Here is a 13,218-nt window from a genome sequence, read left to right as displayed (position 1 = left end):
GAGGAGCGGGTTCCCAGCGGGGGCTCGGAAACGTCCCGCCGGTGTGTCTCCGGAGGTACGTGCACATTCAGACCCGACCTCTTGCAGCTAAGCTGCTAGTTCATGGGTAAAGCCACTCCCCAGTCTGCAGTATAACTGAGTTTTCTTCTACCGTTAGGTTTCTAATGGAGTCATGCAGAGCCCTCGGGAGCTGCGCCATGCAGGCAGCCCCCACGTAAAGACTTGTTTCGATCGTGGCAGGGATAAGCAACAAATAATGCCACACAAAAAATAAAAGCATGCCTTTTTCCCTCCTGAGGGTTTTTTTCTTCACCTAAAAGCACAGACACACGCAACTGCTGTCTGTATAGTCTTACCACAAGGGGGAGGTGGAAAGCGGGATAGAAAGTGCACCTGACATCTGTCCCCTGGTTCACTGAAACTTCTTATTACTCAGTTCCTTACAATCACGTCAAACTTTCGGAGAGAAAAAGAAGTATTCGAAAACTTTTCTGGACACATCTGAGATAGATCATGAACTCTTCCAAGTGCTTCCCATCACCCAGTCTCTACATGACATTCCTATGGGGCCACCCAGGAGCAGCCTGTTGTGGAGATGCAGGTATCCGTGCTACAAGAGCAGAGGGAGGCACAGTACACTTGATTTAGTCTGAGCTCAGAAACCCAAAGCCTGATAAATTAAGCAGGCACGCGTCCCCACAAGAGGAGCTCTGTGCAGAACAAATGCAGGTGCCTTTTTCTCAGAACAGGTGCAGTTTTATTTATAAATACTCCTGTACATCTTCTTGTGGAAAAAGACATGTCAAACAAATATTAAAGTCAACTGAAACGGTGGGGGGTGGGGGCGTGTGCACAACTTTACTCACTTTTTGGTGATTCCTTTTAATTCTGGTAGATCTGATAGCAGACAAGTCTCACTTAGGAGCCTTTCTTCTGACATCTACATAGTCACTTCTGGGTCTAAATTTTCCATGTATACTCTTGAACCAAAGATATGTTTCACCTCAGGCTGAGACACCCTTTCCAAATCTGTCTATGCCAAGTTTTAGATACCACCTCCCCTGGATACAGGCCTGCATAACAAACAGCAACAAAAATCAGTTGGTTTTGGTGAGACATTGAAAATCCTCACTTGATACCCGTTGGCCAGTAAAGCACAGCCATCTCTGCTAATCGGGCTTTGTAATCTTGCTGCTTAATCCCACCCTCTTTCGTGTGAAGTCCACCCAGAGAAGTCTGCAGCCAATTTCTGTGTCATTAAAACTCCAGGTAACTTTTGCAAGTGTGACCTACAGAAACCCTGGCCTTCAGTGTGTCCCTGATACGTTCCATCTAACTACCCTCAGCAGGTAGTGCCCTCATTTTGTTTTATTTTTCTTTCTTAAAGTCTTGCCCTTTCAAAATTCAGAGCCTTAACATCAGTCAAACTTCCACTTGGATTTAAATGGATGTGTTATCTCTCAATGCAAGGTTAATGTCTAGGAGCAGAATAGAAATAGCATCTACAGACACGTGAACCTCCTCCAGGACTTGCTGAAAACACCATCCATGTCTGATGAAGCTGGAAATTATATCTGATGTGAGTCAGTTCATCCAGTTATTGGGAACTGCTCGAGTCAAACCACATGGGTTTGCTGTAAGCATCAGTGGAATCACCACCACCAATAATCAGTGAGCACTGCAGATCTGGTTTAATCCACTGCTTTCTTTGCTCCCGAGTGAGAAATGAGGAGAGAAACCAGCCGTAGGACAGGCTGCTAGCAGAGGTGCCTTATCTGGAGATGGCCCATGCCTTGGTACAGCCGTCCTCCTCCCCGCCCCTCACCCAGCATGGCAAGGACACACAGAGACACAAGTTTGCCTCACTTTATCCACGCATCTGCCCAGCATCTGATCTGGAAAACCCTCATTCAGCAAGTCCAGGGCTGATGGAAGGCACAGGACAAGTGAAGGGAGACTGAAACTACAAGGCTGGTTGCCATTTCTTTTCAAATTCTCTATTACTCCTCCTCTAGCCTCTGCCAGTGATGTTTTCCAGCCCCTTACCAAACTGCCACAGTTCTTTAACATCTGCTTCCCCAGATAATTTTCTGGTAATTCATAATGTAAAAAGGGGATAGTCGATAAAAGTAACACACCATAAAACGAATCTTCCTCTAAAGAGCTTGCAAAGCAAGATTAAAATGCTCAGAGACATGCAGGTGGCTGAGCTGGGACTAAAATAGCTCTTGTGCCACCATATACAGCCCAAAGGGTCTGTATGCAGTCATATCGATTTAGCAACCGAAATTCAGATGTGCTGAGCACCGGCAGTTGGGGAAACCCACCGAAATCAACAGAATCACACTAAATATAATTCTGCTCAGTCTCTCCCTTTGGGCTTGAAAATGCTTGGATGCTTGAAAAGGCATGGATGCTTCTGCTTGGATCTTACCAGTGCTGTGTTTTATCAGTGCAGTTTGGCAAAACTGACCAGAACCAGCCTCTTCTGCAGGTGCTTTATTCTGCTGCCTGCCTCCCACCATCTTGTATATTTGTAATAAGTTACCTATTTTGTTACAAAGGTGACTGAACCAAACAGTGCTTTAGACAGACACCACTACCACCTTATACTTAGCTAGGCTTATTTTTAACCTTCTGCAAAAGATGGGGCACATTGAACATCTTGCTGCTGCTGCTTCGGAAGAGAGCTCCACATGAAACTGTTGGCAATACTTTCTGGGGAAGGGGGAAAGGAAACATAACCAAATTTTGCCCTCCTAAAGATGGAGCCCTAGTGAGAAAATAAGGTTTATAAAGAACTATGGCATCACCTGATGTCTTGTTAGGAGGTGGGGTTGCACCTGTCACCCCACCACCATCACCACCACCTCCCAGGGCAAACCCTGCGTGTGAGCACTGCTGATGCAACACAACAGCTCATTGCATCATGCGACTGCCAGAGGAGATGCCTGTGTTAGGAGAAGGAGCTCAGGAGACAGATCCCAGGGTGTTTGAACACTTCTAGGGTTAGATACCCAGCCTGCAAGGTCTGAACAAAGGAGGCGACAGGCTGCCCTTTCAGGAACTGGGTGCCTGGCAGCCTCTTGAGAGCCGCCAGCCCTGGGTGAGCCCAAGGTGGCACAGGCTGGGTGAAAAGCCTGTATCTGGTCACAGTGCTGGTGCTCTGCTGCACAAGGAAAAGCTGAAGGTTGCAGGAAGATTTACCATGTGCTTCTCATGTTAACTGAGAGAAACACACATTGCAGGAGGAGAAATGCAGGAAACGGTGAAGCAATAACCCTGGCTAAGAACAGGCCTGTCAGCATTGTACTTTGCTCTGCCTCCCTGTTTGTCCCCCAATACAGGTGTTTGGAGGCCCTTGGTAAGACTGGGCTTCCCATAAGAAGTAGGCTTTTTTTGTGCAAGACACATGAACATCCTGAAGACAGTTTTCAGAGTTATACAAGTGATCCCAAATCTGGGAAAAAAGCCAAATCCCAGCCAGGTCCTCTCCAGAGAGTCCCCTCCATGAGAAGTCTGCTTGCCTAGTACCTCACAGAGTTTGCCCAGGACCTGACTCAGAACCTTTCACTAACCACTAATTCCATGGAGTCCCTTTTCAGCACCACTGTCCCTGAGGACAAGATGTCCCCTAAGGACCAAGATGGTTTTGCACTAGCTTGCACTCAGCAGCTTTGTTACTTAATGATGAACAGAATAAAAGTGCACAGTAATATTGCAACCATCTGCCCCCCTTCACCTCTGAAAGCCAGAAGTCTTCATGCACTGAACTTGCCTGGTTTCAGTCCCCAGCCACATTTTCCACAGTGGCCCTGCTGGCTGGCTGGGCTTTTATTTTAGGAAACACATAGCTGTACCATTTGCACGTAGCCTTATAGGCAGAGGCAGGCTCTCCATTTGTGTTCTTCAAAAGAAGAGGAGGCACGATGAAGAGCTCTTTGTTGCTGTGTGTGGCCTTGGCTATCTCCTTGGGGCTTGTCCTGGTGGCAGGTAGGTGAGAAATGAAGAGCATGGACAATTCTGCTTAAGAGATCAGTGATGGGGTTTGTTTAGTCAGTAATATTTCTAACAGCCAAAATACCACCTCAAATCCTGCTCAAGCAGTCATGCTTCAGTGCTGCTTGGACATCTCAGGGTCTTTCTGCACCACAGAGCTGTGTGGTTTTAATTGCTGGCTTAAGGCTAAAAAAGCCATGGCTGTCTGCAAATTTAAGATTTTAGCCATTTTTGATTGGGTTTCTGAAGCAACAAACAGCAAACATATGCTTGTTTTTCTGCAGTCGTGAGAAGCTTGCAAGACTCTTACCTGCCAGATTTAAAGGATTCCAAAGTCTTTCTGGTAATCCTATATATGGCTACAACAAATTTATTTCCAATTAAACTGTAAGTTATTGTCTAACTCCACTGAATTTTCTGGATACTCTTTATTTAGACTGAGATCAGACTGTCATCCCAACACACTTCTCAGTGTGGTTCACAGCTAATGGGTACTGACTGTACTAATACTATACAACAGTCATCCTCATTCACAAGGTGGATCTGGTCCACAGGATTAAATCAATGCTCAAGGATAACCATCCCAAAAGCATGGACAGCAGCATGCCTGCATTTCCTCCCACTTTTGGGAAAGGGCATCTTGTTGCCTACCCTGACAGGTCCTTGGGAAGTACTGCTTCCTATGGAAAGCATCCAGCTGTATAATTTATTTGCTGAAAAGGCAGAAAGTGTTGAGAAATACTGTGCTGGTTCAACACATAGCCCAGTTTGGCCTTCCCCATTCATATGCATTGGCTTGAGACATATATATATACATGAGCACCTTAGAGGGGAAGTCAAATTAGAGTTATGTGTAGCCACGGGATTGCTGTTTGGACTAATTACATTGAAATTAGTGTATTTTTGGGCTACTTGAACCTCTTCCTACTTTAATAAAGTAGCCATTTGGATCTGCAGCAGGGTTTGAGCAGATCTTTGGAATGCATTTGCTTCTTTGCTGTGCTGAAGCTGGCTTCTGTTGGGCTTCATATTGTGTTACACAACCAGCTGGTACTGAAATCTGCATAACTGTTGAGGAGGGAGGGAACACCATCTTGCAGTGAATCATGCACCAGAAAAATCTAACCTGCAGACTCTTAAAAGGGCATGAGGAAATTTTTTATCTAACTACTGTCTTCCCAAAGGGACTTTACTGGGTTTGTACATGGAAGTACTGCTGATAAAGCTATATTTTTTTGAGCTTTGTAATTTTAATTTAAAAACATTACGTAGAATATATCTAATTTATGCTTACTGAAGCCAACAGTATTACACAAGGAATTAAATCAGGACACTATTTTTAGAGTACAGTAAAAAAACCTCTGCATATTCATAAGAGTATGTTAATATACTTTTAGAAGATGAATTAAAGCCTGTTCCCAAACTTTTTGGAGCAACTCCCAAAGCCATTAGAATCTGATTTGACTATAGGCTTTGAATTAAGAATTTTTAAGGAACTGCACACATTGTTACACAGAATACAGTGGCAGACACCAGAGGAAGGTCTGTGTGAAGGACAAGAAGTGAGAGACTTTGTATATGACAAAAGAAAGGCCAAGACTTGAGAAGGTCACTGTCACATTTTACAGTGGCATTTGTACTGCTGGGTTGTGTTGGATGCTGTACAGAGAAATGCTAAAAGCCAGCCCTTGCTCCAAAGGTCTCAGCGGGCACATGCTATAGCAGGACTTGAATTAGAGAAATAAGGAAAACTGTGGGAGTATGCCTGTAGTAGCTTGCCCAAAGCAAGGAGGCAAAGTAATTTCCTTCCTGATCAAGAAACTCCACAGCCAGTCCTGTTCAGAAAAGTATTCTGCTGCTACTTGTCACAGAAACCGCATTTGTAACCATCAGGGGAATTTTAGGGTCGCTCTGAGGCATCATTTACAGTTTTGGTGCCTTTTTCCAGTATCTGCAAGGATGACAGAAAATAACCCAGAGGCAGATGAGACCAACATATTGTGGAGCAGGAAGGAAGCTGTAAGAAGCCTTAGGTAGAAAACTTGGAATGCAATTGGCATGACATTGCATGGACTAGATACTTGGAGGCTCTGCCAGTCAACACCACAGAGACCTGTCCTTGCCTGGTCTTGCAGATAGCTTTATGTAACAGATAAGCTGCTGCCAACAGTGGCTAACAGTCAGAAAACTTCCAGTCCACCTCAGAGTCCATGTGCTGCTCCCACAGGCTTTGAGCACTATCCCTTTCACCCTGTAGCAACAGGGTCTGTTGCTCATAAAACCCAGCAGCTTTGGACATGGAGATTAAGAGGAAAAAAGAGACATGAGCTTTTACAATGTGTCTGTCTGCTTCATTACTGATGTGTGCTTTGATAACTCAAACCCAGCTTCTGGGACAAAACCTTTAAAGTCAAAATGACTCCTTCACAGATACGAACACAGACATCATCAGCCTGTTTCTTCTTTGTCTCCGACGGACTAGCAGAGTAGGCAAGTCCCCAGAACTGAGGTCCTGCTGAGCCCAACATAAACTACCGCATCCTACAAAGATCACTGGTTTTGGTACTTCCAAGCAGGCTGAAGATGCTGTAGGAAGAGCGATATCATAGTGATGGCTGTGAACGTTACTTCAGAAGCATTTAGAAATACAGAGGGAGGTAACAACAATCCCTTAAGAAGGGTATGACTGCATGCATATAAAAGCAAGGCTGGCTAACAAGCCATAATAATGGGTGAAGAGACCAGAGGCTCTGGTTTGGGCAAAACCAACTAGCAAAGAACCAGCTACTTAAAATCCATCTATCTGCACAGTAGGAAGGTATTGCACACAACCAGGAACCTTCAAAAAGCACCTGGGTGACAGATGGGATGTTCTATCCCATTTTAACTGGCTTTCATATTGAACAGCAATAGTTCATATTGAACCTAAGCTGGTTCTTCTCTATTTAAGAACATCAAAACTGGAGCTGTCCCTGCAAACTACAAGCATAAGAGCCACTTGCCTTTCACTGCCAAGTCAGCAGGCTGCCTTCTTGCTGGGTGCTGTCATGGTTTCTGTCATCTCTTCCCTCAAGGACTTGAAGGACAACATATTACTCAAGAAAAACTGTTACTTTGGCAAGATCAGGGACATTTATTTAGAAGCCAGATCCAGTCTAGGATTTGGACTGCTGGAGTAGTCCTGGTGCATGACAGAGGAATTGGGTAACCTTCCCCGTTCAGATAAAAGCAGCACTTCAGCTCTCAGGTGTAGCTTGAGGCTTGCAAGGGGATTTTCTTCCTATTTCATGAGAAACCCCTGCACATTTCCCTCCGACCAGCCACAGTATCTAGGTCCATCATTTGCTCCTTCCCAGTCCTGTGACCTCCGCGTACAGAACCATACTGTAGATAAAGCAGGGAGGACAGTGGAACTCATCTTTGCCAAGAGGCTCATTTGTACCTGTTGTAACCTAGATTTTAATCAACCCACATGCTGTAATGGTATCTGTAATGCAGTTCTGGCATTCTCATCACTTGGCTTTCTGCTAAAGCAGGTTTCAGGGTTTGTCTTCTTGACTTTGGGATCCTGTGCTTACAGGTTATCCACATGACCCTGATGACGAGGAGTATGTGCTGGTCAATAACAAGTGCCAGTGTGTAACAGTGACCTCAAAGTTTGTCGCCTCCAAAGAAAATCCTGGTGAAGAAATCCTGCAGAGAAACATACGCATCCTGTAAGTGGCAGACAAGTGTTACATGGAGATGAAGTGTTATAAGAGTTCCTTTTTCTTTGCATTGTTTACTGTGTTCTTGCATTAAGGAATTGAACTGTTTTTTCCCCGTGGGCTGCTTTCTATGGTATCCTGGAATTTTCCCTTTGCTTCATGTTTTTCTGGCTCACGTGAACCCAAATGTGTTTTGTCCCTTCAGATACAAAAAGCCTTTTCATGTTTTAAGCAGTCCAGTTGTAGCTTTACATAATAGACTGGGGAAGGTGAGTGAACATTTCTACAGTTGATCTAATCTGAACCCAAATTGGGCCCATGACACTGGACTCAAAGCAAGCCTGCCATTCATATAGGCTGGGGGGACTGGTTAATGCCTGAACTATCACAGAGGTTAATCCTATGAGGCAGGTCTCAGTTGAAGACTAGGATATTGTCCTCTTTATTCACACAAACCTCACAGCAGTGTGTGTGTCTTTGAAACATGGACCAAGTTCAGGCTCAGAGCCACAGGAGTTCTGGTAGAGCTCACAACACTGGAAACAGTAATTAAACATGTTCATGTCCTACAAGTCTCTCAGGCATCTGAGAGCTCAGTTTAAAATAAAGAATTATCAGCACTGTCACCTTCCAAGTGGCACCTTTCAGAAACTGCTGCAGTCATCTTGGGGTTACCTTTGAGGGCACTGAAGGGCCAAGATGTGCTGCTCCTGGGCTTTGTTACAGAGAAAAGTTGGAATGCAGATAGTCTGAACAAGACCACAAGAGGTGAGAATTGTTCCCAGCAGAGTAGTCCTGTTTAATAAGCAGTTTTCATGAGAGTGATTCTCTTCCCTCCTTTGCAGAGTCCCCCTGAAGGCTCGAGAGAACATCTCTGACCCCATGTCCCCACTCAGAACCACTTTTGTCTACCGCATGACTGACCTGTAAGTAATTATTTACTAAGGTAATTTCCAAAGACTTCATCTCTCCAGCAGCATTGCCCACCCAAGCTGAAAAACATGCTTGAAGACCAGTAGAGAAGGTGAGGCAGGGTCAGTGGAGGAAAGTTTTCCCCACAGAATCTCGCTTTCATATTCTGTTCCAGGCCAAGAAATTGTTATCTCCATGATTAAGTCACATGAAAAGGGCTCACATTTACAGGAAATGTTTCATTCCGACCCTTGTTCTTCTCAAATGTCTTAAATATCAGCAAATTACACATCACCTGCTTAACCCTCCCTTTCAGGGACCAGTCTTGACAATAGCGGTTTGACAACACTAAAAGCATCTGGCTGGGGCTTCCTGTGTAAAACCTAAAAAGGCCATAATACTCTCCTAGCTCCACGTGCAGATCAGCAAGGAAGATCGGGGTTTCACCAGGGGCATCATCTCATCACAACTCTGAACACTTGTTCTGTTCTCCATCTCTTCCAGCTGCAAAAAATGTGATCCTGTGGAAATTGAGCTGGGTGGTGAGATATACAAGGCCCAGCAAAGCACTTCCTGTGATGAATCTGAAACCTGCTACACCTACAACCGGGACAAGTGCTATACTACAACCTTCCCATTCCTCTACCACGGAGAGATGAAAAACTTGCAAGCAGTGCTGACACCAGCGTCCTGCTATGCTGATTAGCTCAATCCACTGCTGTACTAATGCCTCCTTGCATTCACTGTTCCTATCAAAAATACTTGTATAGCAGCATTAGCACCTGGACAACAGTGTGCAAAATACCAGATCCCAGAGTAATGCTTCTTCATACTGTTTTCAACAGCAGACTAGTGCCATCTCCCAAGACCACGTACTGGTTGTCAGACTCTTCATCCTTGGCATATACCTGCAATACCATTATTGTATGCCCCAGATGTTACCACCATATAGACCAGATCCTAAGCAGACGTAAATCAGCAATTCCCTTTAAGGCAAGGGAACTACACAGATTTGCAACACTGGAGAGCCTGTCTTTCTGGTAGTCTTCCAACAGTCTTCATCTGAGCAAGGCTGCCATGGACATCAGCTGGAATTCTGTGTACTTCCCTCCCTGAGCCATGTGGAGCAAGCCTCTGCACAACCTTTAAAATAGACCCTTTGACTGCATTAGCAGAATTTGTGCCATTATTAGAAGGCTCTGGTACAAGCAGATTTGAGAAAAAAGATGAGATAAGACCAAGAATTCCATTTTCAAAGTTCATATTTGTTTGGGCATTCTAAAGCACTTTGACCATTGCAAGCTTCTAGCTTGCATGTACATTTAGAGAAGACTAACAGATACCTCTACCCTGAACTCTTCTGCAAAGTTGCCAGGAGCTCAGTTGTGCCAGGAATAGTAAACAACATCAGGTATTTCACTTTCCATGCTTATTTACTAACACTGGTGCCTTCTTCCACTTCTGCTCCCAGTTCAGCTGATAAAAATCCCCCACAAGGTAGCTCAAATATCTTCTCTTGTTCCTCACTTCGCATTTAAAACTTCAAGAAATTCCATGAAAGTGACTCAACTGCTCAAGCAGCACCCTAGTTAGGAATTCACATCAGCAGACTTGCTCTTCATACAAGAAACCCCACCCAAATTAAGGAGCTGATTCTGTGTGTCTGTCATGTAAACATTTTACTCTCTATTGCCCACACAGACATCATGTATGAGTGCCTAAGGTGTCCAGCATTACCCTTGGGATGGCTAGTATGTTTCTCACTGTTGTCAGAAATTGATTGTTAAGCCTTAGGCTGATCTGTGGCTTCACACATAATTGAAATAAAACAGCAGAAACCTCACTCCCATAACTGTACCTTTGTTAGTTAAACATTAAATAAAATATTTTCTGCAGTAGCCTGTGTGTTATGTTCCAGTTCAATGAGAACTCAGAGAAAGCCAAGTCTGTAATCATATTCTTCCCTCCTTTACAGTGAGGAAGAAGTTCTCTCTAAATAACTGCCTATACTCACAGTCAAAGCCACCTGAAATACTGGGATAGAAATATCATGATGCACTTGCAGAAGCTATTACAGATTGAGGCTGAACTGGTTTATGATTTTAGGATCAGCTCCACCTCACTGAGCTTCTTCAAGGCCCTGTCAGTCAGTGCAGGACCAGAGTTTGAACTTCCAGACATCACCTAAATCACTCTTGAAATTGCAATTTTACCTCACCACTTCAAAAAGTGCCTTCAAGACAGCTATGTCAGGGGCTAGTCATTTGTATAAAAAAAAAAAATCTTGAAGAGGAAAAGAGCAAAGAGGACAGACTATTACCCTAACTACATTCTGTTACATCAGAGTTAGGGACCATGTACTCAAAAATAAAAGATGGCAAAAAGACACCAACTGAGAGAAATGCAAAGGGAGGCAAAGAGACTCCTGCCATCTACTGACACAACTACATGTATTTCAGGGATTAGGTACTAAACTCACTGACATCTCAGACATTTTCATCTTCAAATGTGATGTAAGAAATTAGTATGTCATGGTGAGGCTGCATTTCATCTTCCAACACAGCTCTTGAGGTTACAACTAGTCAGTTTTTGGGGCTCCACCTCTAACTCTAGAACCTTCTGCCTAAATACTAAGTTTCCATACTTATTTGGGCATCCTGTTGTAGAGACAGTGGAAGGTTCACCTCCACAAGACTGGAAGTCACCCTGCTGCACATCTTGGAAGCCCAGCAACACCAGGACAAAAGACTACACATGAGAGGCATTCAGGAAGAAGGAGGTCAGAGCAGCTGTGAGCAAGTACTTGCTTAGATGATCTTGAGCAAAGCAATCAGCCATTGGGAAACAAGAAAAAGGCATTCAGTAAACTCCCTATGTGCTTTTCAGCTTTATAATGCATCAGGATTCGTCCCCGCCGTGTTTTCTGAAAGGGAGAAGCCTATGCTAACCTGGATTGTGTTAGCCAGGTTTTAGGCGACTCAAAGCAACGCAGCAAGTTAAACCAGGCTCTGAATCCTTACCTGAAAGGCCAAGACAGTAAAACAGGAGCGAGGCCTACTTATGTCTTAAAAGCACCCTGGAGAGTGTCTGCAACCTTCTAACCAGCAGAAGTGTTGATGCATGAGACAAATACCCCTTGCTGGAGGCTGAGATGTGCCAACAAAACCACACCTTGCTTTGAAAGATCATGGTTCTCAGACTGTGCAGCCACTACTTCAAGTGGGATTTTTCTGGTGAGCCCTGATGTTGGAGGAAGAATGCATACCTTGGTGTGAACTCCTCCATTTCATTCTCTAAGTGACCAAGGTGAGACAAAGCTTCCCCCTTGGGCTACCAGGTCCTTTTTCTTCACAGGTGAGGGTGGTTCTTCAGCTGCATTTAATGTTTCTTGAATAATTCCTTTGTGCATTTAAGCTTAATTCATTTTGTCTCAGACTTGTAGGAATACATTTCTATTTCATATCCTCATATCGTATCTATTTCATATCCTGGTTTTAGACTTAACTCTTCCCAGGTCTGTCTTCCTTGCCTAAATCCTGTTCTGTTGCTTATGCAATGTTGAGTTAGAGTGATTTCTTACTAGTTGTTTCAGACATCCTTTTTAAACTACAGAAATTTATCCTCAAATCCTGTTTCCGGTTAGACCAAAAAGTTTAATTAGCAGCATAAACTACAGCACATATCCAGGGTGAGAGGAACAGATCCTTGAGCTCAAAGGCATTCTTTTACAGTAGGGAATTCAGTCATGAGAGCAGCTCATTGTGATAACAAGGCAAAGCTGCAGTTTAACTCACAAACAGGCCAAAGGCTACAGGACAGCCCAGTTCCTGCACTGCAAAGGCTTCAGCTATCATTATTAGACATCTCTTGTGTAGTTATAGCTAACAGGCTATGTTTTTTAGTGGCCTCACTATGCTAAGTCTGCATTTGACAGTGCAAGGTTTGAGCATGATGAGATCTTTCTGCAGAAGTGTACTGCCTTACACACTTTGAGGTGGAAGGTTTCATTTTTTCAGTAGGTGTGTAGATTGCAGCACCAGTTACATGTTAGAGAACTCAGAGACCACTTATTTCTATTCTGTAAAACAGTAAGCACAAAGTGAAAGCTTAAATACAGGAAGTTGTTTGTGGACCAGGATCTTTGTCTAAGACAGCAGGTTACAGCACAAGACATCATGACTGCCTTCTAGCCAAGCCCAAGCATTGCTAAGATAGCCAAGTGGTTTATGCCTGGAATCTAGTACTCCAAATCCAATCTTCAAACTATCTGTCCATTTCAGAATCGGCTCAAAACTACCTTAAGACTTATTCTAATGTGAGAATATTCTTCTAGAAGCAACTCAGCTACTAGCTTTATTCAAGAGAATTTAGAAATCTGTATTAATTCATGGTCACGAAAGAGCCTTCTCTTATTTTGTCATATCTCTTTAGACACTTTTCTTGCAAGCTTTGGTTGATTCCTCTGGAGCTCTACTTAAATTTCCCCCAGCCACCATTTTCCAAAGGAACTGAAACTAAAGATTAAACATAAGCATCATTAGCAGCCTCAAATGATACTTAAAATTGAGGAACAAGGTAAAATACATGAAGAGAAAGGGTA

General features: G+C 43.8%; 1 protein-coding gene across 1 annotated transcript; it reads left to right on the top strand.

Moving 5' to 3' along the window:
- Positions 1-3,896: 3,896 nt before the first annotated feature.
- Positions 3,897-9,324, top strand: IGJ (immunoglobulin J polypeptide, linker protein for immunoglobulin alpha and mu polypeptides). Its single transcript, XM_010017343.1, has 4 exons — positions 3,897-3,993; positions 7,580-7,715; positions 8,552-8,632; positions 9,123-9,324. The coding sequence occupies exons 1-4, from the start codon at positions 3,930-3,932 to the stop codon at positions 9,322-9,324; spliced, it is 483 nt and encodes a 160-aa protein (XP_010015645.1). The 5' UTR covers positions 3,897-3,929.
- The last annotated feature ends 3,894 nt before the right edge of the window (positions 9,325-13,218 follow it).

Source organism: Nestor notabilis, unplaced genomic scaffold (assembly GCF_000696875.1).
Source record: "Nestor notabilis isolate BGI_N333 unplaced genomic scaffold, ASM69687v1 Scaffold30370, whole genome shotgun sequence".
NCBI lineage: Eukaryota > Metazoa > Chordata > Aves > Psittaciformes > Psittacidae > Nestor > Nestor notabilis.
The sequence above is the reverse complement of the archived record's forward strand: the minus strand, read 5'-3'. Positions and strand labels throughout refer to the sequence as shown.